General features: G+C 46.9%; 1 protein-coding gene across 2 annotated transcripts in view; it reads right to left on the bottom strand.

Moving 5' to 3' along the window:
• The window catches only part of LOC138260125 (cholesterol 24-hydroxylase-like), a 279,929-nt gene that overhangs the window by 49,475 nt on the left and 204,637 nt on the right, over window positions 1–25,817 (bottom strand). For both annotated transcript variants that reach the window (XM_069208300.1, XM_069208301.1), the window contains exon 12: window positions 16,202–16,312. In XM_069208300.1, the coding sequence (XP_069064401.1) occupies window positions 16,202–16,312 (111 nt within the window). The remainder of the gene's footprint in view (window positions 1–16,201; window positions 16,313–25,817) is intronic.

Here is a 25,817-nt window from a genome sequence, read left to right as displayed (position 1 = left end):
CACCGTGGATAAAAACACGGCGGAAACAGCTCTTGCTATGGGAAAACGCTCACCTTAACATATCCCACGAGGAACGACGACTCCATGGACCCCGAACTCCATATACTACCTGCCCTTGTCTTTCTGCTCCTTCACGACCAACAGCGACGTAGGCGCAGAAGATACCGGTGAGTACAGCACGTACGACATGGGGGAGGGGGGAGGCAAAAGTTAGGGGGACACCCACCAAACACCCCCACCCTCACATATTACAACATACACACCAATGCAGTCACAAACATCACAGTAACAACCCACAATTCCCCCGGAAGAATGCAAAGATAATGCGAATTTCGGTCAAACTTTGTAATGTGCCAATATACATGTCATACAAAAATAAACAAATATATGTATACCAAAATCACTCTTATTTACATATATACAATCCGAGAAGTAGTGCAGATATGTACACAACAATGTCCGTGCACAAACAGTCCAAAAATGCATGGGCGAGGCCCACAATAGATACCTGACCAAAATCGGAGAGAACACTGCCGGGCCATCAGATAGAAACACTACAGGCACCTCAGGGGGAAGGGAAGGGGGGGCACCTCAGCCACATAAACGCAAAGCCAGATCCACGACGGGGCTCCATGCCCATTGATGTATCCTGGGGAGTGCAAAGCCACAGTCTCTCAAGTCTATACAGTGGGTGGGTTGCCCACTGTTCAATCCTGGGGAGTACAAAGCCACAGTCTCTCAAGTCCATACAGTGGGTGGTTTGCCCACTGTTCAATCCTGGGGAGTGCAAAGCCACAGTCTCACAAGTCTCTACAGTGGGTGGGTTGCCCACTGTTCAATCCTGGGGAGTGCAAAGCCACAGTCTCTCAAGTTGATGCAGGTCCATACTGATACTGGGGGGTGACTGGTGCCCAGACTGGATGAGTCTCCCCGTGAATGGTAGTGTCCTGTCACTGTCCCAGCTGCACATGAGATAAGGATGCCTGATGTGGTGGGCCATTCATTCCTACCCGGTGCATTGCCCTCTTCAGCGGTGCTTTGACATGGCGGTCTTTGCCCTCATCAGCGGTGCTATGACATGGCGGTCTTTGCCCTCTTCAGAGGTGCTATGACATGGCGTTTCAGGACTGTTCAGCGGTGCTTTGACATGGCAGTCTTTGCCCTCTTCAGCGGTGCTATGACATGGCGGTCTTTGCCCTCTTCAGCGGTGCTATGACATGGCGGTTCTGATACGGACATTGGTGTGTGGCATGACGATTTCCACACTGGACATTGGTGTGTGGCATGACGATTTCCACACTGGACATTGGTGTGTGGCATGACGTTCCATCATTGCCCAGCGGGGCTGTGGCATCCTGGCCCCGCCTGGGCTGTGACTCCGGCGGTGGTCTCTGGACCAGTGACGATACTTGAGCCCTCCTGGGCTGTGACTCTGGCGGTGGTCTCTGGACCAGTGACGATACTTGAGCCCTCCTGAGCTGTGACTCTGGCGGTGGTCTCTGGAGCAGTGACGACGGTGCTGGCGGTTGTGTCTGGACCGCCGGAAATGATGGCGCACTTCTCCGCCGTGACACTCACAACAGGCTGGGCAGACTTCCTCTGGACCTTCCCCACCTTTTTTGGAGTTACAGCTGACTCACCAATTGCCTTCGATCCCATTTCACTTGTTGTCCCACCAGGAGTCTTGCCACGGTCCCGTCGTCCACTCTCCAATTTCGGAGCCTTTACAGGGGGTGGGCTGCCTGTGCCTTGGCTCCGGGTCCTACTGCCTGCCCTGGTGGACGGTGCACTCCAAAAACCTTGAACAGGCACCACTGGTCCTGGAGGCTTTTTTGCTGAGGCGCTACGACGGGACTGATGAATTGGGGGGGGGGGGCTGGGGGGGAAAGAGGTCAATTTGACAGAGGGACAGTTTCTGACGAACACTGGGATGGGTAGCTGGAGGGGGTCTGGGAGTGGAGGAAGAGGAGGTGGTTGTAGGAGGTGTCACTTTAGCTGTTTTGGGTGCAGGTGCAGGTACTGGAGGCTGTTGTGAGGTGGATGGATGTTGGGTGAATGATTGCCGGCGTTTGGGTACTTAAGGAGGGGGCGTCACAGATACACTGGGAGAGGACACAGGGGACGTGTAAATGGCAGTGGAGGTGGTGAGTGCAGGTGAGCGGCGTGTGGTGCTGGGTGTCCTGGTGCGAGTCCTAGTGCCTGTAGATGTGGTGCATGCAGGTGTGTGTGTAGACGAGATTGGGAGGGAGGACGGAGAAGAGGAGGAGGGGGACACAGTGGATGTTGCTGTGTCTGTATGGGTGTGATGCTTGTGTGAGTGCTTGTGGTGTGTGTGGTGCCTATGTTTGCTTGAGCTACTTGGGTGTGTTGACTTGTCTGCATGCTGGTCTGTAGGTGTGCTTGGGATGGGCTGGGATACAGGGCATTGGGTCTGGGTGGAGGAAGTTGGAGGGGGGAGGCTGGACACAGGGACAATTGCTGCCATCAGTGCTGAGGCCAGAGATTGCAGGGTTCGCTGAAGGACAGCCTGACCAGAATGAATGCCCTCCAGGAATGCATTACCGTGTTGCAACTCCCTTTCTACACCCTGGATGGCATTCACAATGGTAGACTGCCCAACAGTGAGTGACCTGAGGAGGTCAATGGCCTCCTCACTGAGGGCAGCAGGGGTGACTGGGGCAGGGCCTGAGGTGCCAGAGGCGAAGGTGATGCCCACCCTCCTGGGTGAGCGGGCACGCGGCGAACGGTGAGGGACTGCTGGGAGGGCGGTGCTGGTAGGCGGGTGGCGGCTGTACCAGTAGAAGTGGGGCGCACAGATGGTGCCGCCACCACAGGGGACCTCACATCGGCGGACGAGTCTGTGTCGCTGGTTGGTGATCCGGCAGGCCGACGTGAAGCTCCCCTCGCCCTCCGTCCCACTGGTGTATTCAGAGTCTGTGGTGTGGCCCTCCATGGCCATGTGGGATGCAGCTCCCTCGTGCTCCGTGCCACTGTACCTCCGCCTATTGATGCTGATGTAAAAACGGACAGGTAGAGCAGGAAAAGGGGGGGAGACAGAAGAAAGAGAGTTTTAGTACATGGCATACCGCTACCGTTGGCAGACAAGACAGACGCAGCAGCCCCATGCACAACGCCGCGCTCCTGCCCTCTGCACATGCAATTTCATGGATTTGGGCTACATGGCAATGTTGGAAATCTGCGCACATGGATGCCACAGGGGCAACTATACCTCAACTTGCTAGTTTTCTGAGGTGGGGTAGAGTGCCACATGGCCTACATTACGGAGGGGCCTTGCCTAACTAACTCGCCCTGGCCTATGGACACCCACAGCCCACCTCCCCCACCCACACACCGTCACTGCACGCAAAGTCCGCAGAATGAGTTTGTACTCACCCCCTTGTGTCTGCTGTGATGACCTTAATCGCCCATCCAACTCCGGGTAGGCCACCGCCAGGATCCGGAACATCAGGGGGGTCATGTTACGACTGGCACCCCTCCCACGTTGGGAGGCCATCCCCAGCTGAGCCTCCGCCGTCTTCTTGCTGCAGCAGCAAATGTCCTCCCATCTCTTCCGGCAGTGGGTGCCCCGTCTCTGGTGGGCCCCCAGGGTCCGGACGTCCTTGGCGATGGCATGCCAAATGTCCCTCTTCTGGTGGGCGCTGACCTACATGACATGCACAAGGGAAGAGGAACAGTCATTACCAATTGCACCATCAATGTGTGTGGCCCCCTCCATACTCTGACCATGTGGCACATTTATTCCCATGCTTTACTGTAGTATGACTTCTACCCCCTTCCCTCTTCCAGCCAGCCCTCTCCACCCAGGCCTAGCCCCTACAACGTGCTCCCTGTGTACTAACCTGTTGGTCTGGAGGACCGTAGAGTAGCGTGTACTGGGGGAGGACCCCATCCACAAGTTTCTCCAACTCCTCCGATGTGAAGGCAGGGGCCCTTTCCCCAGACGCAGCAGCCATTGTCGCTTCCAGACCGAGGTCACAGCAGCACTAGCAGTGTAGGTCCTCTCCTGTCGAAGGTCAGGTATCTAGTGATTGAAGAGATAGAAAATGGCGGTGATGTCCGCGGCGGTGACGTCCGCGGCGGGGCGCATTATCACTGCCGGCGCAGCTGTTCATTGGCTCCTGGGACCCATAGGGTCCATTGTTAACCAATGCAGCATTGCGCCACGCTCTACGACCGCCTACTGCGACGGTGTGCAACGCCAGCGCTGTTACCCCACAATCCCATTGTCCCAGTTTAGAGGTCAGGCAGCCACCATTTCAGGGGCCCACATGGCTTCATTTTCAACTGCGTCACACATACTGAGGCCTACACTCAACACACATACAGGAAGGGTTTAGTGTCTGGGGTAGTCTTGTGTGTGACTGTGGGTACCTACCTGGAAGAATAGTGACTGTTTCTTCGCTGTTGTCCTTCGTAGGCACCGTCAGCTGGGACATATGAGAAGATGGTGGAATCCGCCGGTGTACCGACCGCTGGTGGACCTGTTGACAATGGAGGAGCGACATTTAATCGTGACCTACAGGTTTGACCGTGCCACAATCCAGGAACTGTGTACCCAGTTGGAGCCAGAGCTGATGTCACCAATCCGCCATCCGACTGGAATCCCCCCTGACGTGCAGGTGCTGTCAGTGCTCCATTTCCTTGCAAGTGGGTCATTTCAAACAACAGTGGCCATGGCATCAGGGATGTCCCAGCCTATGTTTTCCAACGTGTTGTCCAGAGTGTTGTCTGCCCTGCTGAAACACGTAAGGAGATACATCATTTTCCCTGAGGTGGAGGATTTGCCTACAGTGAAAGGTGACTTCTATGCCCTTGGACATATCCCCAACGTCATAGGTGCCATTGATGGGACCCATGTAGCTCTGGTCCCTCCCGCAGGAGTGAACAGGTGTACAGGAACAGGAAGAGTTATCATTCGATGAATGTCCAGATGGTCTGTTTGGCAGACCAGTACATCTCGCAGGTAAATGCTATGTTCCCTGGCTCAGTGCATGACGCCTACATCCTGCGCAATAGCAGCATCCCTGATATGATAGGTGAACTCCAGAGGCACCGTGTATGGCTATTGGGGGACTCTGGTTACCCCAACCTTTCGTGGCTATTGACCCCAGTGAGGAATCCCAGGACCAGGGCAGAGGAACTGTACAATGAGGCCCATGGGCGGACTAGGAGGGTTATCGAGTGCACCTTCGACCTTCTTAAGGCCAGGTTCAGGTGCCTCCATATGACAGGTGGATCCCTATTCTACTCACCGAAGAAGGTGTGCGACATCATCATCGCCTGCTCCATGCTCCATAACTTGGCTTTGCGACGCCAGGTGCCTTTTCTGCAGGAGGATGATCCAGATGGCGGTGTTGTAGCAGCTGTGGAGCCTGTGGAGGGTGATGAGGATGAAGCTGAGGAAGACGAAAACGACAACAGGGAGTCAGTCATACAGCAATATTTCCAGTGAGACACAGGTGAGCACATTTTCTATTTTACCTTTACATTCACTTTCACACATCTACCTATATCCTGTACCTCAATTTCTCTCACTATTTGTTAACTGAGTTTTCCCCTTCCATTTCAGTTCCACAAATGTGGTAACCTACGTGTCAACTGTTTGCATCCTTGAAGTGCTTGTGATGTGTGACATAGGTATGTTAGCCTTCCAATGGGTAACACATTATGCAAATGTAATTGATTATACAGATTTACAAATCATTGACTGACTCCATTTTTTTTGGTGTTTGAAGGGTGTTTATTTAAGTGTACCAAAATGAAGGGGGGTTGTAAAATGGTGATGGGTGATGGTGGAGGAATGTCCATGGCAGAGTCCAGTCTATTAGTCTCACAGGTACATTGCACATCTGGGCATTGGAAGTGGAGCTGGGCCAGTTCCGATTTGGGCAGGGTAACAAAGTGGGACAGTGGGAGGACTATCAGGGTGGTCTTATTTCCTGGCGGGGGTCTTGCCATCTTGCTCTGTCCTGTTCCTGGATCTCAGTGCCCGCTTGCGTGGTGGTTGTCCGTCTGCAGGGGGTGGGGTGCTGGTGTGGTGGTCCTGTTGCGGGGCGTCCTGTCCACTAGCGCCGGCGGAGGTGTTGGGCAGTTCGTCATCCTGCCTAGTGTTAGGGGCCCCTTGGAGTGCCACGGTGTCCCTCAAGGTCTTTTGAATGTCCGTCAGCACCCCTACGATGGTGCCCAGGGCGGAGCCGATGGTCCTGAGCTCCTCCTGAACCCCAAATATTGTTCCTCCTGCAGACGCAGGGTCTCCTGCAACTTGTCCAGGACTGTGGCCATCGTCTCCTGGGAGTGGTGGTATGCTCCCATGATGGAGGAGAGGGCCTCGTTGAGAGTGGGTTCCCTTGGCCTGTCCTCCCTCTGTCGCACAGCAGCCCTCCCTGTTCCCCTATGTTCCTGTGCCTCCGTCCCCTGGACTGTGTGCCCACTACCACTGCCCCCAGGTCCCTGTTGTTGTTGGGATGGTGGGTTACCCTGGGTGCCCTGTAGTGGTGGACACACAGCTGATTGACCTGTCCTGGGTAGGGAGGTCTGGGCCCGCTGGGTGGGTGCTGTGCTGGTGTTACCAGAGGGTGGCAGCTAGGTGTTGGGCTGTGGCTGGGCAAGGGGAACCGACTGTCCCGAGGCCCACGACGGTCCGGGCTGGTCATCAAGATCCAGTGGGGCAGAGCTGCTATCGTCACTGTGGGCCTCTTCTGGGGGTGGAGTGGTGTTGTCTGGACCCTCTGGTGTGGTGACGTTCCTTCGGGTTCCTGCGGGGGTACATGATTATTGCATGTGTGTGTTTCATGGTGTGCAATGGTTGGGTGTGCGTGAACCCCAGTGCAGGCATTCCTGTGGGGGGGCTTGTGTGCTGATGGTTGGGGGGTGTTCTGGGTCTGTGCAGTGGGCATGCTTTGGTGATGGGTGTCGATGCTTAGTTATGTCATGCAGGGCTTGGGTTTGGGATGGGTGGTTGGTGTAATGGGTAGATTGGTGAGGATTTGGGGTGATAGGGGAGGGTGTGATGGTGGGGGTGTGTGATATCATGCAGGTAGGTTGGGGGTTATGATAGTTAAGATTTGACTTACCAGTGTCCGTTCCTCCAACGACTCCTCCGAGGCCCTCAGGATGCAAGATGGACAAGACTTGCTCCTCCCATGTTGTTAGTTGAGGGGGAGGAGGTGGTGGTCCGCCGCCAGTCCGCTGTACCGCGATGTGGTGCCTGGATACCGTTGAACGCACCTTCCCCCGTAGGTCGTTCCACCTCTTCCTGATGTCCTCCCTATTTCTTGGGTGCTGTCCCACAGCGTTGACCCTGTCCACTATTCTTTGCCATAGCTCCATCTTCCTGGCTATTGATGTGTGCTGTACTTGTGAGCCAAATAGCTGTGGCTCTACCTGGATGATTTCCTCCACCATGACCCTGAGCTCCTCCTCGGAGAAGCGGGGGTGTCTTTGGCGTGCCATGGGGTGGTGTGTGTGATGTGTGGGGTGGTGTATGTGTTGTGAGTGTGGTGAGGGTAGTGGTATGTGGTGTTTTGTGCGTGGATGTTGTGTGGGTGATGGTGTGGTGTGCCTCTGTGTGGTGGGGTTGTCTATTGCTGTGCTCTCTCTGTCGCCTTCAACTCAAATTTTTGGTCGTAGGGGTTTGTGGGTGATGTGGGTGTGTGTTTTATATTGTGTTGGGTGTGTGGGAGTGTTGTTTGTATGTGTATCAGGTGTGTGTATTTGTAATTGTCCAATGTGGCGGTGTTTTGGAGATGTGTGTGTATTTTGAGCGCGGCGGTGTGTACCGCCAATGGAATACCGCGGTTGAAAGACCGCCGCGTGGATTCGTGGGTGGTAATAGCATGGGCGTGTTTCTGTTGGCGTGGAGGTGGAGGATTTGTTTCCGCATGTTTATCGCTGACCTTTGGTGTGGCGGTATTGTGTGGGTGTCTGTATTTCGGCAGATTCCGTGATGTGTGTCATAATAGCTGTGGCGGTCTACCGCGGCCGCGGCGGTGTATTGGCGGTCTTATGCACAGCAGTATCACCTTATACCGCCAATGTTGTAATGACCCCCTTAGTGTTAAAACTCTCTCATTCATCTTGACCCTCCTTGAGGCCAGCTATTGCATGTGCATGAAGAAAGATCAGTATTAAAAGATTATCGTAGGAACGCCCTTGTGGGAGAACTCCTCTCAGTCAAAAGATGTCTTCCTTTTCCTGGAGTGGCAACGTTATTTGTATGGTCTGCTTTTGGGGACCCTTCTCTGCAGAGGCTAGATGTGTCTCAATTTGTGGTCAGTGTGCCTGTGTTTGGGTTCAGCTGTCCTTGCACTCTCCACCTTTCACTCTATTGCAAATCTTGTCTTTGAGGTTAGACAGGGCAGTCTTCCCGAGGTTGATTCTTGCTGGAGGGGCTGATACTTTTGAACAGTCAGCAGCACATGCAGGTTAGATTTCTTAGGGACCAGTTGGACCTGTAATCATGCAAGAGATTCGGCTTTCCCATGATATTGTGTTTATCGAGGAGGTAACCTCTGTTTTTAATTCTCTGTTTTATCAAGGTTTGGTATGTCTGGTATTATCTGACATTTCTGAGAAATAGGACTGTGTGCTGTGTTGCCCTTTTGGCCTTGCCTATGCTCTGCATAAATCATTCTGATATACTTTTTTTTGACTCTGAGAGGGTAAGAGGTCCTTTCGGAGGAGAACCCCATTTTGGCTGTGGCAAGCTTCAGATCTGAAGCACTAGAAGGAAAACTATTTTCTTCCCTTTCACTTGCGCATCAATGGATCATAATTTGCTATGGGTATCTTAGAGCCTTGTAACAGGAGAAATGGAGACATACAGAGACCTGTTGGTGGTAATTTAGAGACTCCCTGCCACAATCTGCTACAAATACATTTTACCTGGTCGTTCATCCATTACATGATTTAACTCTTTGCATGCGGAGAACGGCTGGGAGCCGTCTTCCCCAGCAGTGCTCGTATGTAAATCAGTCATGCCCCTGCTCTCTATAGGAACAGCCCAGCCCGAACTGCTAGGCCAGGTCTGGGCATACCCTTCCCACTTAGGGCAACAGATGCAGTAGAACAGATGATGGATGGAATGCGGAACAAATTAAGCATCCACCCCCAGTCACAGATCTGGGTTTAATCCATCAGTTTGTTTGCCCGCCAGTTGAATGCTTGATTTGTTCCACATTCTGACCATTATCTTTTATTTTTGCATTTGTTTCCCTAAGTGGGAAGGGTATACCCAGTCGTGGATCCTGTGCTTGCTGTGCCACCAGATTCAAACTAGCCTGGCTGATGAGGGGTGATACCCCGAAACCGGTCCCAGGATGCTTGTTTCTGGTTCAAGGAGGACCTGGCCTGGCAGTTAGGGCTGGACTATTCCCTTGGGGCGCAGGGTCAAGACTGATTTGCATATGGGTAGGTCCAAACTGGAATTGCAGGTGAGCAAAAACACTGATGGATTAAACCCAGATCTGTGTCTGGGGGTGAATGCTTGATTTGCTTTGCATAATGTCCATAATCTGTTCTTTTATGCATTTGCCCCCCACCCTTCCAGGGAGGGCAGAAAGCCCACTAGACACCAGTTTTTTGTTTTTGTAAAAGAGGGGTGGGGCTGCCCACCATGGGCATGGCCATGCCCTGACCCCATAATAATGGGGACCAAAGTATTTTTGCTCTCTTCTCCAGGGGCGAGGGTGGGGGGGTGGCAGAAAGCCCACTAGACACCAGGGACTATTTTTTGGTTATTGTAGGAGTGGGCGCAGCCCAGACTGGGCATGGTAAAGCCCCATCCCCCAAAAAAGGCTAGTCTTTCTGCTCCCCCCTCGGAGGGGGGCTGCAGATGGAGGTTATTATCCCTGATCTGTCCTCCAGGGGGGGGGGCAGAAATCCCACTAGACACCACAGAAGATTTTTTTTTTAAATGGCCATGCCCCCCTCCTGAATAAATGGGGACAAAGTATTTCTGCCCCTGGAGGGCAGATGGGGTAATTACCTCTGAACCACCCAAGGAGGCAGACAGCTCACTAGATGCCAGGCATTTTAAAAAAGAATAGAGGGTGGGGGCTACCCACCACCATGGGAATGGTTATGCCCCCCACCCCAACTAAAGGGGATAACAGTCTTTGGGGTTTTGATTTTACATATGGGCCAAGAGAGCTTGGCTAACTTTCAATATCATCTGCTTGCAAAGGTGAGCGGCTGCACTTTTTGGACTTACGTAGGCTGCCACCGGGAAAAAACAACCATATACTTCTTAAGACTAAAAATCTGGGGGAGTCCTGGGTGGCATGCTTCACATACACGTCACACCATTTTCTTACCCAAAATGCCTTGCATAACTCCAACTTTGCCTAAATCACGCATTTTCCCTATATTTCTGTGATGGAGACTTCCGAAATCAGTATGAATCCACAAAGCTCTTACCATCTAGCATTGCCCCATCTGTACCGATAAAAATTCTGCCCCACTTTTGTGGGGCATCCTAAAAACGTACAAAAAAACCTACCCTTTTGGACACGCTTGGGTTCGCTCTCAATTTCTACATATTTTTTAGCCTTCTATGGTGCAAGCACTTGGCCCCCCCCCACACAAGTGAGGTATCATTTTCATTGGGAGATAGAGGAAAACACTGGGTGGTAGGAAATTTGTGCCAGCGCAGGGATCCCACACAGTAATGTGACGAAAATGTGATTTATTAGCAAATATTGAGGTTTGCAGGGGATTATGGCTAAGAAAATGTTGGGGGATCCATGCAAACCACACCCACCTGAACTTCCTCTGGTGTCTAGTTTTCATACATGTCTGGGTTTGGTAGGCTTCCCCACAAGTCCCCCCTGCAAAAACAGGTCATTTTGTGATGGACAATTTTGATGTATCCACAATACATTTTGGGCCCTTACCTGTTGCAGGAACTTGGCCCACCCACATAAGTGAGGTAGCATTTCTATCAGGAGACCTGGGGGAACACTGGGTAGTAGGAAATGTATGGCTCCCTTCAGATTCTAGAACTTCCCAACACAGAAATGTAACGGAAAATGTGTATTTTTAGACAAATGTTGAGGTTTGAAAGGGATTCTGGGTAACAGAACCTGGTGAGAGCCACACATGTCATCCCATCCTTATTCTCCTGGGTGTCTAGTTCATAAATGTACAGGTTTTCTAGGTGCCCCTTAGTGCCAGCGGAACTAGGGGCCAGAATCACAGCTAGGAACATTGCAAAAAAAAGGGTCAGTTTTGGATGGAAAATGTGATGTGTCTATGTTGCGTTTTGGGCCGTTTCCTGTCGCGGGCACTAGGCCTACCCACAAAAGTGAGGTACCACTTTTATTGAGAGACTTGGGGGAATGCTGGGTGGTAGGAAGTTTGTGGCTCCCCTCAGATTCCAGAACTTTCCATCACAGAAATGTAAGGAAAACGTGTTTTGTTAGGCAGGTTTTGAGGTTTGCAAGGGGTTTTGGGTATTAGAACCTGGTGAGAGCCACACAAGTCACCCTCCCCTAGATGTCTAGTTTTAAGAAATGTACAGGTTTGCTAGGTTCCCCTAGGTGCTGGCTGAGCTAGAGCCCAAAATCCACAGCTAAGCACATTGCAAAAAAGGGTCCATTTTTGGTGGAAAAATGTGCTGTGCCCACATTGTATTTTGGGCTGTTTCCAGTTGCGGGCACTAGGCCTACACACACAAGTGCAGTACCATTTTTATCGGGAGACTTAAGGGAAGGCAGAATAGTAGAACAAGTGTTATTACCAATTGTCTTTCTCTGCCTTGCACATTCCAAATATAAGGCAGTGTGTAAAAAAGAAGTAATCTTGAGAAATGTTCTCCAATTTACATGCTGGTAATGGTACCCCTAATCCAGACATAGGGAAATAAACACTGCTTCTAAAATCCATATCTTTCATTCATTTCGGAAAAACCTAGGTTCCCTTGATACCTATTTTCACTCTTTATATTGTACCAAAGGAATTACTGTATACCTGGTACACAATGAAAAACCATTGAATGGTGCAGTTAAGTTATTAGTTCTGGGTACCTCGGGTTCTTGGTAGACCTACAAGCCCTATATATCCTCACAATCAAAAGGGTCAAGCGGACGTAACAGTATATTGTTTTCGAAAATCTGCCCTAGTTAAAAGTTACAGATGAAAATGTAGACATAAACAGCTGTTTTTTCAACTCAATTTAAATGTTTTTTTTTTATTTCAACTGTTACTTTCTATAGGAAAACCTTGAAGGATCTAGACAAATTACTCCTCGCTGAATTTGGAATTTTGTCTAATTTTCAGAAATGTATAGATTTTCGGGATCCACTATTGGTTTCACACCCATTTCTACCACTAACTGGACAGAGATTAAAGCACGGAAAAATGGGCTATCTCCTGGTACAATGCCAAATTTGTGTTGAAAAATGTGGGTTCCTAATTTAAGTCTGCCTGTTCCTGAAAGCTGAGAAGATGGTGATTTTAGCACTGTAAATCCTGCATTAATGCCATTTGTAGGGAAAGTACCAAACTGTTTATTCTGCAGCGCGTTTTTCCCATTTTTCCCAAAACCCCCAAAATATAGCTGTATTTTGCCTACTTTCTCCGTCCCCTTCAGGGGAATCCACAAATTCTGTGTACCTTTAGAATCCCCAGGATGCTGAAAAAAAGATGCAAATTTGGCATGGATATCTTATGTGGACAAAACGTTATGTGAGCCTAAGTGCAAACTGCCCCAAATAGCCAAAATGGGCTAAAAACTGGGGGGTGGGGGGAGGAAAGGCCTAGCAGTGAGACAATGACAGTATTCTGTGTAAACAGGAGCAGTAAGCAGTCTGTAAAAGCCCTCAAACAAACCTCACAGAGCCACACATTGACTGGACAAAGTTGCCTTAAGCACTGGAGGTTATGGGGGAAGAAAGTGGGAGGGTAGTGGTAATCTGACTTAGGAGTCAGTAGGTTAGAAGATCAAACTCACTGATCCACCAGCTTTCTCCCAGGTCTGCCGCCTGCAGCAGCATTCAACCCTCAACATCCAGCCCTCTGTTCTTGTCAGAGAAATATTTGAGGCATTCTTCCCTGAAGACTCCTCCACACCTGTTCACTTTCCCAGTAGCAGGCCACACTGCTCCTATGAACTCTTGCGTTCGGTACTAAGTACTGCCAGCTGCTTCCCCTGGCGGTGACCCTCAATCACTTCTTGCACATTGAGGAGACTTTCTTGATGCAATTTAGAGAGGGTATTACAACATTCTATATGTCTGCTTTTAGCTCACATTCCAGCTCTGCCCGAAGGGGAACATCAGGGTAGATGTTAGACTGAGATTCAAGGTGTTGGCCTTCTGAGACCCCCTAAATAGATGGGGGTGGGGCAACTTCACACCTGAGCAGCGACTTAAATTATAGTGCTAGATGATCCTTGCGCATGTTTCAAGACTTTCAAATATCGCCTATGTAGGTGAAGGTGAAAATAATTTTTGTTAAAGAAGTGACCTGCCTCAGAAAATGGATGCCACAACAGGTGGGCGTGCTTTCATGCACACCCTACAACTATCTGCACATTAACAATACATTTCTACATGTAAAATGCACCTATATGAGTGCAGCAAAGATAGCGGAATAGCCAGCCCTTCACACCCACTATTTTGGTGTTGAACTTAACCAGGCTAAATCTTATTTTTAAATAGTCTGACATCATCACACATTGTGATTTGTCCAGCCAGCCTTTTAGTGTCTTGGAGCCATCAGTTGCATTACACACATTTTTGTAAGGGAGCAAAGCCTTTTTGTGCCATGTTTGCTGCTTGCCTTTCAGGGAATAGATCCAAAAAGATTTATTCCAAACTAAATCACTGCACTAGCGCACATAGATATTTAACGAATTTTGCTGTGCTTACGTAATAAAGACTGCTGCAAATACAACAGCTTGCTATCAGTTTCCTTAATTTTTCCTTGTGCAAAATAACTTCATGAAATACGAATTGGAGCAAAATCTATTTGTTGCATCGTCAATTGTGCGTGTCTGTGTATTTTAAAAGCCCACTTAATCTTATTTAACATCATTAGTTCCTGTTCGGTGTTAGTTTAACTACCCGTACTTGCTTCTATTATTTTCAATGGGAGTGAGTTGCAGTATCTGTGAATGACCACGTGGGTTGGTTTACATTTACTTCTTCCCCCCCCTTTAGTTCTTTTTGCAAGTGCAGCTTGTCAGTACCAATGGGCTTACTCTTTTGTGAGTGAGTGTTTGTGGTAGCTTGTTCTGTACAAACCACTTTCTTACTTTTCCTTAAAACTCTCCCATTTTATAGTAGACATTCTCCATTTTCACATCACTCCCACTGGTCCCTTCTACATTTATTTCCACCACTCCTCTGGCCCCTTCCACGTTTACTACTAAATAGTAAATTTACATTAGTGGAGATCTTTCCATAGAAAATGTAAGAGAGTTGAAGATCATGGCCCACAAGTTGCAAACTGCATTTTGTAGTAAGTAGTACTACTACAGTCTTCTTTACGTACTGTATAGTGCAATTTAGCAATTGGGCCCTTTTCATGGCATGGTTTTTTGTGGACTGTGGGGAGGCAAAACTTTGATTTGGGGTCAAGTCTGCACGAAGAAAATAGATGTCCAGGTTTAGATAAAGGAGAACGTGGAACTGAGCCACTGATAACCACTGATCATTGAAACTTTTAGATAAACTTAAATATGGGAGTGCTTCGCTGGAGAGACTATGGAGGAGGATAAACAACATTGATAAGTAATTGGGGATCATGAGCCTAATAGGCTGGAATAAGGAACAAAGAGAATGGTGAGATCCTGTGGTGCATTCCAAAATGGATTGTCAAAATCAAAAACACCTTGAAGCCTGCTGCTGTGTAATATATTTGTTTTTGAATAAATTGTTAAAGAATGTGTGCACTGTTTTTTAGAGAGCCATGCAACCATTGCATTGTTTGCCTGGCAGGTAGTGTACATAATGACGTTTGGCTTGGTGACAGTAATTTGCTTAATTTAACTATAACACACCCTGGATACCCTAATGGATGATTAGCCGTGCTTTATAAATCCTAATGGATTGATTGATTGATGCTTTCATGGTGGCAAGTTTGGTTGGTGAATGCCACTTTTGCAGAATTCCTCATGTTGGTGGGTATCTGATTATTTTTCAGGTCCAGCATATACTAAGCTGTTAACAGCAGTGCTATTATGGTTTTAAGAGAAGTTAAGCATATAGTTCACAGATATGTGTTACGGTTTGGTTAAGGCATAGGGTTAAGACTTTGGGGTCTGGGTCTAGAAGGACTTTGCTAGAAAGAAATGTCTCTTAGGCCCGTAACAAGTTAAATGTTATACTTTGGGTGGTATTTAGTGTTTTGACGAGGGTTGTTGATTGAGGAATCACAGAGAAATATGCTCTGAGGATGGGTGACTGGCATCTATTCTGGAAATGTGTGAATTTGCAGTCTAACAATATAAGCTGCTGCACGGTTTGAGGAATGGAATATTGGATAATCGGTTGTTCAAATGAGGCGGTCACAACTTTTCAACAAGCAGAACGTTGAAGTGCTTGGTCAGGGCAAAGAGGACAATTACCTCTTAACGAAACAGTATGAAGAAAGTATCACAATGTATTGATCAGTGCTGCTGTGAAGTACTCCCTTTGAAACAAAAGGTGAATTTATGTGCCATTGTAACCCTACAAGTCACACAGTTATACCAGGCATCTAAGGGTTAGGAGGCTAAAGTGAACCTATGCTAGATGAGGGCTTTCAACTAACATACACATGTATCCTTTCTAGATTACATCTGTATGTACGAGAAATCCATCAAGAAACAACAATCATTTTCAACAGTCAGACCACTTTCTGCCAAATTTGTGAACAGTGTCATAATCAGGGAGACTCCATTAAGTAAAAAGTGAATGAAAACAATTAAGAAAGGTAAGATATGTTGTAGGTCCCCTTATCTGATTAAAAACTGATGTCCATAATGTTTAAAAGGGAAACAACAAACGATTTAAGATATGTATTGTCCATCGACAACACCATTTACTATATGATTTTAAAACTAGGACCGTCTATAAAATTTAAAGTTGTGTGTGCAGAGGGACTCAAATCTTTAAAATTAACACATTTAAAATTCTGAAATTCATTAAGGTGCCACAGTTTACTGCTCTTGTTGTGAAGCTAGAGTGATTGGACTTACAATGACTGGAACATCAGCTGGAATTCTAATTCCTTCAATGACTAGTTCATCTTCTAACAGGCGTGAAGTGCCAGGAGCTGTTGGGTACAACCTTAGTACTTCTTTGAGAGTCTGGGAAGAGAAAACGAAGATACATCACAATACTTCAATGCATCTACTGCAACAAAATTTAATATATATACATCTTCAGGAAGTTATCTCTTTTCGCCATCACTGCCTGCACTGTCAGCAACTCTTTTGAGTGTGACCAATTATCCAGCTTTAAACACATAATTTACTCCTTTTTTCATGTAAATCCCATTCTCTCAGCACATTTCATATTGCAAAGAAGGAAAAAGTTCAGACTTCTCGGGCACTGTATGCCTCAATGCCAACAAGAAAAGGGCTTATCTCCCAGTACTGCGGAACCTAAAGTACTCGAGGCACATAGGTGCAAATCCAAAATAGAAAAGGTTTTTGGGGAGTGCAATAAACTTTCTTTCCCTAATCAAATAAACAAATAACGTGATGGATGGAATGCTTGAATTAATCTAAGCCACCGGAAATTACTCTTGGAGCAGTGCAGTTCATCATTTCTTTGTCCAATGTCCCTCCTCAGACAGGAAATAGCCATATGGAAATCACCATTGATTCTCCTCCAGTAGTAGTCCAGCCAGATATGCCAGACCAGGTCTCCTGCAAACGGGAACGCAGGTAACACCAGATGGGTTTCAGCCTATTTGGACCTTGTCAGTCGGGTAAGCATGAGTCCTATGCCATAGTGAGTATGGGGCCCACATCTCGGCATAACTGTCACATTTAGGATATCTCACTGAGGAGAACAAAAAAGTGATAAATGGATTGGTGAATTAATTATTTATATAGTAAATGATGAAAACAGGACCTCCTACATTCTGTGAATGCTGAGAGATTAGAAAACAAGGGCCATGGGAGAAAATTGCTTTGCCCATATCCCATGATTTAAATGTGAAATCTGAGATCACTGAGGTTGTTTGGTTCCATAGTCTGAATCTTAACCATTTCAACACATTTCCTCTTGTTTCCTAGTTGACCGATCTCCCGCTAGCCCAAACTATTTTTTCCCTCAAGCCTCACCTATCTTTCCAATCTCTCTCCTTCTTCTCGGCTTTCCTCTTCCTCGATACACCTCAATCCCAAACACCCCTCCCTCTCCTTTCCTATTTACCCCATCCTCTTTTGTCTGTTTATCCCCTCTGTTAACCCTACATGTCTCCTGCTTCTTTGTTTCCTTCTGCTCCGCCTTCTAAACCAAGTACTGCAGAAAATAGGCTACTGTGGTATAGTGCCCTGACCTGCTCGCTGAAGCACAGGGCCAGCGCATCCCTTCAAACTAAGCTGAGGGTTCAATACAACTCATATAAAAGCCTAAACAAAATCTATTTTGCAAAAATAGGCAAGGGCAAGTGCACCCATTTTATAAAATCTTCTACTGTTCACACAACCATTAAAAAAATCAAAAGACAATAGACATACAAACATTAGGTGCTCCAGAAAGGGAAAGCAAACTACGGGAAAAGCAATTAAAACCAACTATTTTAATAGTCAGTAAAATCATCATTAGGCAATGGGGGGCAGCGCATCGGGGACACACACCTGAGATCTCACACAACTGTTCAATATCTTCCGCTGCTGTAGGGTCTGTACAAGTCTCTAATATGTGGAGCTCCTCTGCCACTGCTCATTCTTGCATGTTTTTGTACCACTTCACTAAAGGGGGGGGGGGCTGTTGTCTGTTCCCTACGAATGGCCGCTCTCTTTAAGCCAAGAGCAGACATATGCTGAAAATCTGTGTTTGATTTTCTCTTTGCAAGGGTGAATACAGACCAAGGGAACATGGTTTAATGGTCAACTACCATTCAGCCTTTTACAATACATATTGTATGAACAACACATTTCCAATATCGGGCTATTACCTGACACTTCCATATCATATATATGTAATCCATGATCTTCTGTCACCTAGTATATGTGTTACTCCTAGCTGGCCACATATGCAGGGTGACTCACTTTATGTGTACCCTGTGCAAAAATGTATACAGCTTGAATTTAAATATGGTATTGCCTGAAACTTTTATTTACCATGTGGCACGTATACTCCACCTAAATCAACTCTTCCCGGTCCCGTTTACGCTTACCACAAGCAAAGGTACTAGCCCCATACATAAGCAACACTAACACAGTCACCTACCCTTCAGTTACGCAACACCTATTCTATGACTTGGCAATGTATTTTGCTTGCAGTGTGTTTGTGATCTGACTAATGTGGAGTCAACGTGGTTTAGAGTGTCTCATCCTCACCCTAGCTTTGCACTGCAGGATATAACTCTTAAGAGTCCTGTGTATTTTAAGCATCATATTTTTGCGACAGGGGTCTCACACTGCTTACACTAAATGTTTTAATTGCAGGTAGTTTGCTGATTTAACGACATATACGGTTCTCCCTGTTCAAAGTCCTGGTGTTTAATGTGAGCTGACACACATTACAGCTACCACACTTCAAGTGCCCTACAACGGGTGGTGATCCAGTTGGGAGATGTGATATGGTACTATTCACTTTCCTGTGTGCTTGCACAATCTGTCACATGAAGTTGTGCCTCTTATAAACATTGGTTTAAAAACGGAGGAAATGTTGCAAGCAGTTTTCCAGAGAAATGCCAATCCGTTCCCTGCCGGCTGTATAGGTAGACAGATGATTACTCAGGGTCAGTGTAGTAGTACAATTCTTCCAGCACTATCATAGTAGTAAACCAACTCGTGACTTTCATATAACGTTTAAAGTCTTTACAAAGATCTGGGCCTTATAAAATTGCCCTAAAGAGGCCCAGATAATAAAGAGAGGTTGAAAAGTGCTAAACATCCAAGTATGCAATAATTAAAAAAGGAAGACATTAATGATTTGTGTTCATGTGCAAATCAAACAGTAGAATATGTTGATTCTCCTCCTTGCAAATAAGTCTGTTTGGTGAGTAAGACACAATAAAATGCAGTTGTATTGTGCTTGAAGAGCGTGCTACAAGGACCCTTTGATGACCAAAGTGAATATACATTTTTAAAATTTGAATACTTCTTTGAGAATTATGAATACTATTTTGACACATAGAATACACGTGGGTCCACTGGTATATTTTATTAGGCTTATATATGAAGAAGTGAAGCATAACTTGGCAGCTGAAAATTAGTTTTATCCCATAAAAAAGAGGATCTGTGGCAACTGGATGGATCCTGTTTCTTTACATGCATAGTATTCTATTTTACCCAATACAGAATTACTTTGCACTAATGTTATGGTGCATGTCCCGAGGTTTTGGGGTTACTAGGCACATCTTATGTACTGAGAAATGCAATGAATAAAGTGGCTTAAGTTCTGGTACAATAATGCACTCATAGTAGTACTCCTAAATTAGAAGGAAGACAGACAATGCACTTGGAGCTACAGTGGGTGGAGGGATTTAGAGGCTCAAATTGATTAAGATCAAGTTTGTATTGCGTAAGTGTAGAAAACTAATACCTGTTGACCAAACCAGAGAACCACTTACAAATGGAAACAAAAAGAAGTGACACAGGATTCCACAAGATAATCCTACTGTTAGAAAGAAGTGCATACTACGTTCAAGTAGTCACAACAATTCTAAAACAATGAACTCAACACAACACAATTCCTAAAGTACTTAAAATAAAAATATAGAGTACATTTTAATGAGCAAAAAGACACCAAGATCATCAAAATAACTAATGTGGAACCGGAGGTATGACCTTTTACATTTTTAGGGAAAAAAGCACCATGAAAAAGTAGAACACCAATCAGATGTAACTGATCCCAGGTGAGATGGGACTTAGGTGTAAAATCAAGATTACCGAGCCAGCGAAGAGGTCACATATGCTACGCAGAACCTCCTGTTTAAAAATTTTACCTTGTGACTTAGGGCCTGATTTAGAAGGTGGCAGTAACAGGTCTGCTACTACTTTTTCAACGGAAACACTGTCCGCTCATTTGGCGGTCCGTCTGCCCAATTTAGAAGTTAGCGGTCCCACACATGATAACTCGCCCGAGTCCCACCGACTTTGCCAAGGATTCAAATCCACCACCACAACACCATTGTAAAGAGTGGCTGGTGGCGAGACGCCAGCCACACTTAACGCCATGCAGATGTGGATGTGCCTTACCCCCAAGCAAAATGTCTGACTTGGCAAACTGGGAGAGGAGGGGTGAAAACTCACCTTTTTTTCCTAATTCCACTTCCGTTTCCAACTGGACACTACTGGATAACACCCCCGTCAGAGAGACCAATGGACCATGGAGAAAACATTAACCCCTCGTCGCTGGTCACGAAGGTAGGGAACCCCATTGGCTGTGTACACTCGGGAATCACTGCACATGAGCTTGGGACCACTGCAGACATATACATGTCACAGTAATTGTTTTTAGATTACTGTGACATGCATATGGTGGGCACGAGTGGAACAGACACGGGTGGGGACATGGTGATACACAACACATACTGCACATATAAACAAATGTGATTTGGTTTCAGTATTCATTGGTAAATGAATGCTGGCACCACAATGAGGGTACAGTCACACCTGTCAACTGTGTCCATGTGTGCACATTGCAAGGGGACCTTTACTTGTCAATAATGCACTTCGAATTGTGTGCGTCAGTCAGTACGTGTATGTAGGTGTGCGGTTGGCTGGTTGAGGTAGAGGGATGCGCAGTGGGTGCTGCGGTTGTGTTAGTATGTGTGCCACTTGCATATGGCTTTGATTGTTGTGTGGCGGTTGTTGTCATGATGTGTGTAGTTGTGATGTGTAAGTGTGTTTGTGTAGATGAGTGAGGTGTGTTGGTTGTTGTGGGTGTGTCTTGTGTGCATGCAGTGTAACTAGTGTGTGTATGTTTTGTTACAGATGTATGGCAATTTGTGTTTGCAGCATGCACGTGGAACATGTTTTGTTGTGGTGGAATGGCAATGGACAATAGAGTGTATGTGTTGTGTAGAGTTTTGTTCAGGGGGACACAAATGGCAAAGGTACAGTGTGTGTTTGTGTGTGAGACTTACCTGTATTCCATAGCCACTGTCATTGTTTGATGTCTATTGGGACACACAATATCTTCCCTCAATCAGAAAACTGTCGCCAGTACAACACCTGGAGAACTGTAACATCTAAATACGGCGGGCGGAACACTGTCGACTTGACAGTCTTCTTGGGTCTGCCATCGCACCAGTTTGGCAGTAACACTGCCAAGATCTAAATCGAGCCCTTGGTCTTCAAAGTAGACGTTCAAATCTTCCTGGGTGGAAAAGTCTAGGACTGTGGCCTTCTTGAGTTTCCTGAATTTACGTTGTTGTTGAGCTCCGGCTAAAGCCATTGGATGCAGCATCAAAAGCTGAGTGGGTTAAATATGAATTTCATGCCCACCGTGAGTGAGACCTCACTGAGCACACTTCAGCACCTTGTCCAGGCCTCCAGAAGTCCAAAAATGGCTAAGCAACATTTTATTTAAAGTTCTGGAGAAGTTCCTCATGATCAGATTTCCAACCATCAGCTACTAAGGGCAGGTTCGTAGACACCAAGGGACATATTTATACTCTGTGTGTAATTTTTTTTCACGCAAATCCAGCGCAAACTTAACTCCATATTTATATTTTGGCGCTAGACATGTCTAGTGCCAAAATATTGGAGTTAAAGTCATTTTTTGCCTGCGGAAAACTACCTTGCATCAATGAGATGCAAAGTAGGCGTTCCTGGGCAAAAAATGACACTAAGGCCCTCATTACAACCCTGGCGGTTGGCGGAGAAGCAGCGGTCTTACCACCAACAGGCTGGCGGTAAAAATTTTGGAATTATGACCATGGCGGCTACCGCCATGGTCATCCGCCACTTGTCCGATTCGATCGCCAGGGTGGAGACGACCGCTGGGCTGGAGACCAGGGTCTCCAGCCCGGCGGTCGTCACAATACCGCCGGCGGTATCATGACCCGGCTGACCGCCATGGATTTCATGGGGTTAGGAACCGCCATGAAATCCATGGCGGTGAGCACTATCAGTGCCAGGGAATTCCTTCCCAGGCACTGATAGGGGACACCCCACCCGAGTCCTTCCCCTACACCCCCCACCACCCCTGCCACCCCCAAAGGTGGCAGGACCCCCCTTCCCACCCGTACCCCCAACATTACATTACACATTCACACCCGACATGCACGCAGGCACCACCAACACACATACCCGCACACACACCAGCATACATGCCAACAGCCACACACACAGTCATACGCACACACCCACATTCAGACATACATGCACACATCCATACAGACATACAGACAGTCTCGCACTCATTTCCAAACACACAACAACCCTGCATGCATACACGCACTCACACACCCCCTCTACATACACACACACACACCCCCATGCACCCACACATCACACAACACCCCCCCACCCCCTCCCCTAACGGACGATCAACTTACCAGGTCCGTTGATCCTCCGGGAGGGGACGGGATCCATGGGGGCAGCTTCACCGCCAGCACCCCGTCAACTGAACACTGCCACGGCGAATCACAGGACGTGATTCTGTGGGCAGTGCTCTGTTGATGGGCGGTGGAGGTGGAGCTACCTCCACTTCTCCGCCAGTACGGAAAAGGACGGAGGGCTGCCAGCGGTCATAATGCGCAGAGCAGAAAACCGCCTGCACTGGCGGTATTCAGCACGGTGGTCCCTCGGCGGTCTTGTAAAAAGACCGCTGAGGTTGTAATGACCACCTAAGTCCCTAGTGCCTTATTCATCCTCCCAGGCAAAAATCATGCAAGGGGAAGGTGGGATCAGAAAAGGGTGCAAAGCTTGCTTTGCACCATTTTTTAACGCCTGGTTCAGGGCAGGCGTTAGGGGACCTGTGGGCATATTTCCATGGTGTAACACCATGGAATAAGCCCACAGGTGCCCTCCCCAGGCCCCAGGGACACCCCCACCCACACCAGAGGGACAGCGGGACCCCATCCCAGGTAAGAAAAGGTAACTACAGGTAAGTATTTGTTTCATTTTTAAAGTGCCATTGGGGCCCTGAAATGGGCCCCCTACATGGCATTGGGTGCAATGGCCATGCCCAGGGGACCCTGGTCCCCTGTGCTGGCAACTGGGATGGTGGGCATGATTCCTGTCCTATCTAAGACAGGAGCCATGTGGTATGGATGGTTTTGCCTCAGCAAATGACTCTAGGCAGGTTAGTCATTTTCTTTTACTCTAACCTGCCTAACGTCATTTTTTGGTGCAAAACCCCATTCTTCCATACCGCCAGCCCCACCCGACGAACGTCATTATTTTTCTTTACTCTAGCCTACCCTTTGCACTGGCTTGCACCATTCCATAAATATGGTGTCCATCTGGTGCACAGAAATGGTGCAAGCCGGTGCTAAACGTTTTGCTGTAAAACTGCATTAGTGCAGTTTTGCACCCAGGTCTCTCTTCATCTCTCTCCAGTCAGGTCTCACTCAGGGCCCAGACTTCAGCTTTCTGTTTACCTGAAACAGGAAAACTGAAGGCTAACCACTTGACCCTTTGATATTACTTCAATTTCCTGGGTGCCAGCAAGAATTAGGAGACTGTTAGTTCTTTGGTAAGCTCTCTTACCCCAGAAGTCAGAAGTCTTATTCTAGCAGGGCTTTCTTCGTCCGATGGAGTCTTCCTAGGCCCAGGAATGTTCTCAGGAGTTGATGGTGGAGGTGTCTTATTTATTGTGTGTACTAGGGGGTGACTGGAGAAATTATTCCACCCAATTCTAACTATTTTCTCACAGTCTTCCTACCTTCTTTTGTATTACATCTTTTTTGCCTTAGTATAAAATTACAAAGGAGCCACTGTTTCAAGATGGTGAAACACAGCTGCCAGCAGATAAGCATGTCTTCAGCTCTCAAGCCACTCCCCCATTTAAATGAGCTTTCCTTCCACCATACCGGGTCAAACTGGTTTTCTCTTCTCCTGTGACTGGAAACCCATCTGGGGGAGAGTAAAGGTGGGAATAAATAAGAGACCCCCCCCTTGCATCTCCAAGTCACACAAGATAGTGCTTAAACTGTTCTTTGATCTGCCAGCTGTTACTGTCCACTCCCAAATAGCTAATCTATTGACTGAGTGTCACTGTGATAATGTGACTGTCGTCTTCAAAAGCACATCCTGCCTGACCTGCATGCTTGATTTCTGTTGGCCAAACAGACATCCAGAATCACCAGTGTGGGATACCATCAAGCCAGTAGTTCACCACATCAGCTACATAACAGAAGTACGATCAGTTAAGGGGGCTCAGAAAGGCAAAGGGCTAGAGACTACAACAGGGAAAAAGCTGACATGGATGATAGGGGTAGTAGCCATGCTGCAATGTAGGCTCCGCTCATAACAAGCAAAATACAGTGCTAATTGGTGCAGCTATGATGTACACACAATACATAAACTTGCAGAAGAGTTATTGGGAAGTTAGTGAGTTCAACATTATTTCTCCATCAAGGATGCTAAAATACTAGTACACGACTGACTTGACTCTTGACATTATTTGGTATTTTAGTAACTAAACAGTACAATTTTAAGGTGGCTGCCAGCCACTTTTGAACAGTAAATGTAAAAAAATATTTGCAGGAGAGCAAAAATAAAGAAGCAAACTACCTTTAGGAGTGTGCAGCTGCATAACCCTTAGCACTTCTTTACAATAAAAAAAAAAAAAATTACAAAAAGTAAACCTGGGAGAGTCTGAACAAGCAGACAGGGAAGAGAGACAGGAAAGACATGCCCTCCCTCCCATGGCGCTCTAAAACAAAATTTAAAAAAATACTTCTCCGATGTCAGCAGTGGAATGATATAAGTGATCCACTTGGTAAAGCAGCTAAGCTCTAAAGGCAGGACAAACACAAGAACAGGGAGAAAAGCCTCTGAGTAAGGAGTAGGGAACTTAGATTAACAAGAAAGCTATCGAATCATTGGCAAGAGGTTAACTCAAAGTCCACTCTGTGCATTATGTTGTAGGCAATAATGTCCCTATTCGCAAAGGTAAACTTACACATAAGGAAAGCTACATTTGCAAGTTTACTCTTACACTTGTGAATAACATTAAACCTTTTGGCTATTCTCCATTTATTAGTGTAAAGTTACTGAAAAGTGTAGACGTACATGCTCCCGCTTCCTGAAACAGGGGGCGGAGTCAGTAAAAAACATCATGAAAGACTGCTATATTATTACTACGAGTGACCTTACAATAGTATTTGATGTTCCGCAATGGAGGTGGGGAACTCGCTACGGTAAAGTACAGAGACATTTTGAAAAGTTAAAGTTTAAAAATATATTTATAATTTTTGTTGCATGTCAATGTACATTGGCTTTATACATAAACATTAAATGCAGAATAATTTAAAAAACACTACAGGACTATTAACTAAATGTTACATTAAAAATGTAATTGTTTCATGCAAATTAAATTAAACTAAAAATTACATTTTAAAGATTTAATTCAAGTATCGCCCAGCTCAACTAAAATGTTTCTGCTTATGTGTTATGTACTAAAGGTTACTAAACGTTATGCATACAATTAATTTACGATTTTTTGAATGTTACA

The sequence above is a fragment of the Pleurodeles waltl genome, chromosome 9 (genome assembly GCF_031143425.1).
Source record: "Pleurodeles waltl isolate 20211129_DDA chromosome 9, aPleWal1.hap1.20221129, whole genome shotgun sequence".
Taxonomy (NCBI): Eukaryota; Metazoa; Chordata; class Amphibia; order Caudata; family Salamandridae; genus Pleurodeles; species Pleurodeles waltl.
The sequence above is the reverse complement of the archived record's forward strand: the minus strand, read 5'-3'. Positions and strand labels throughout refer to the sequence as shown.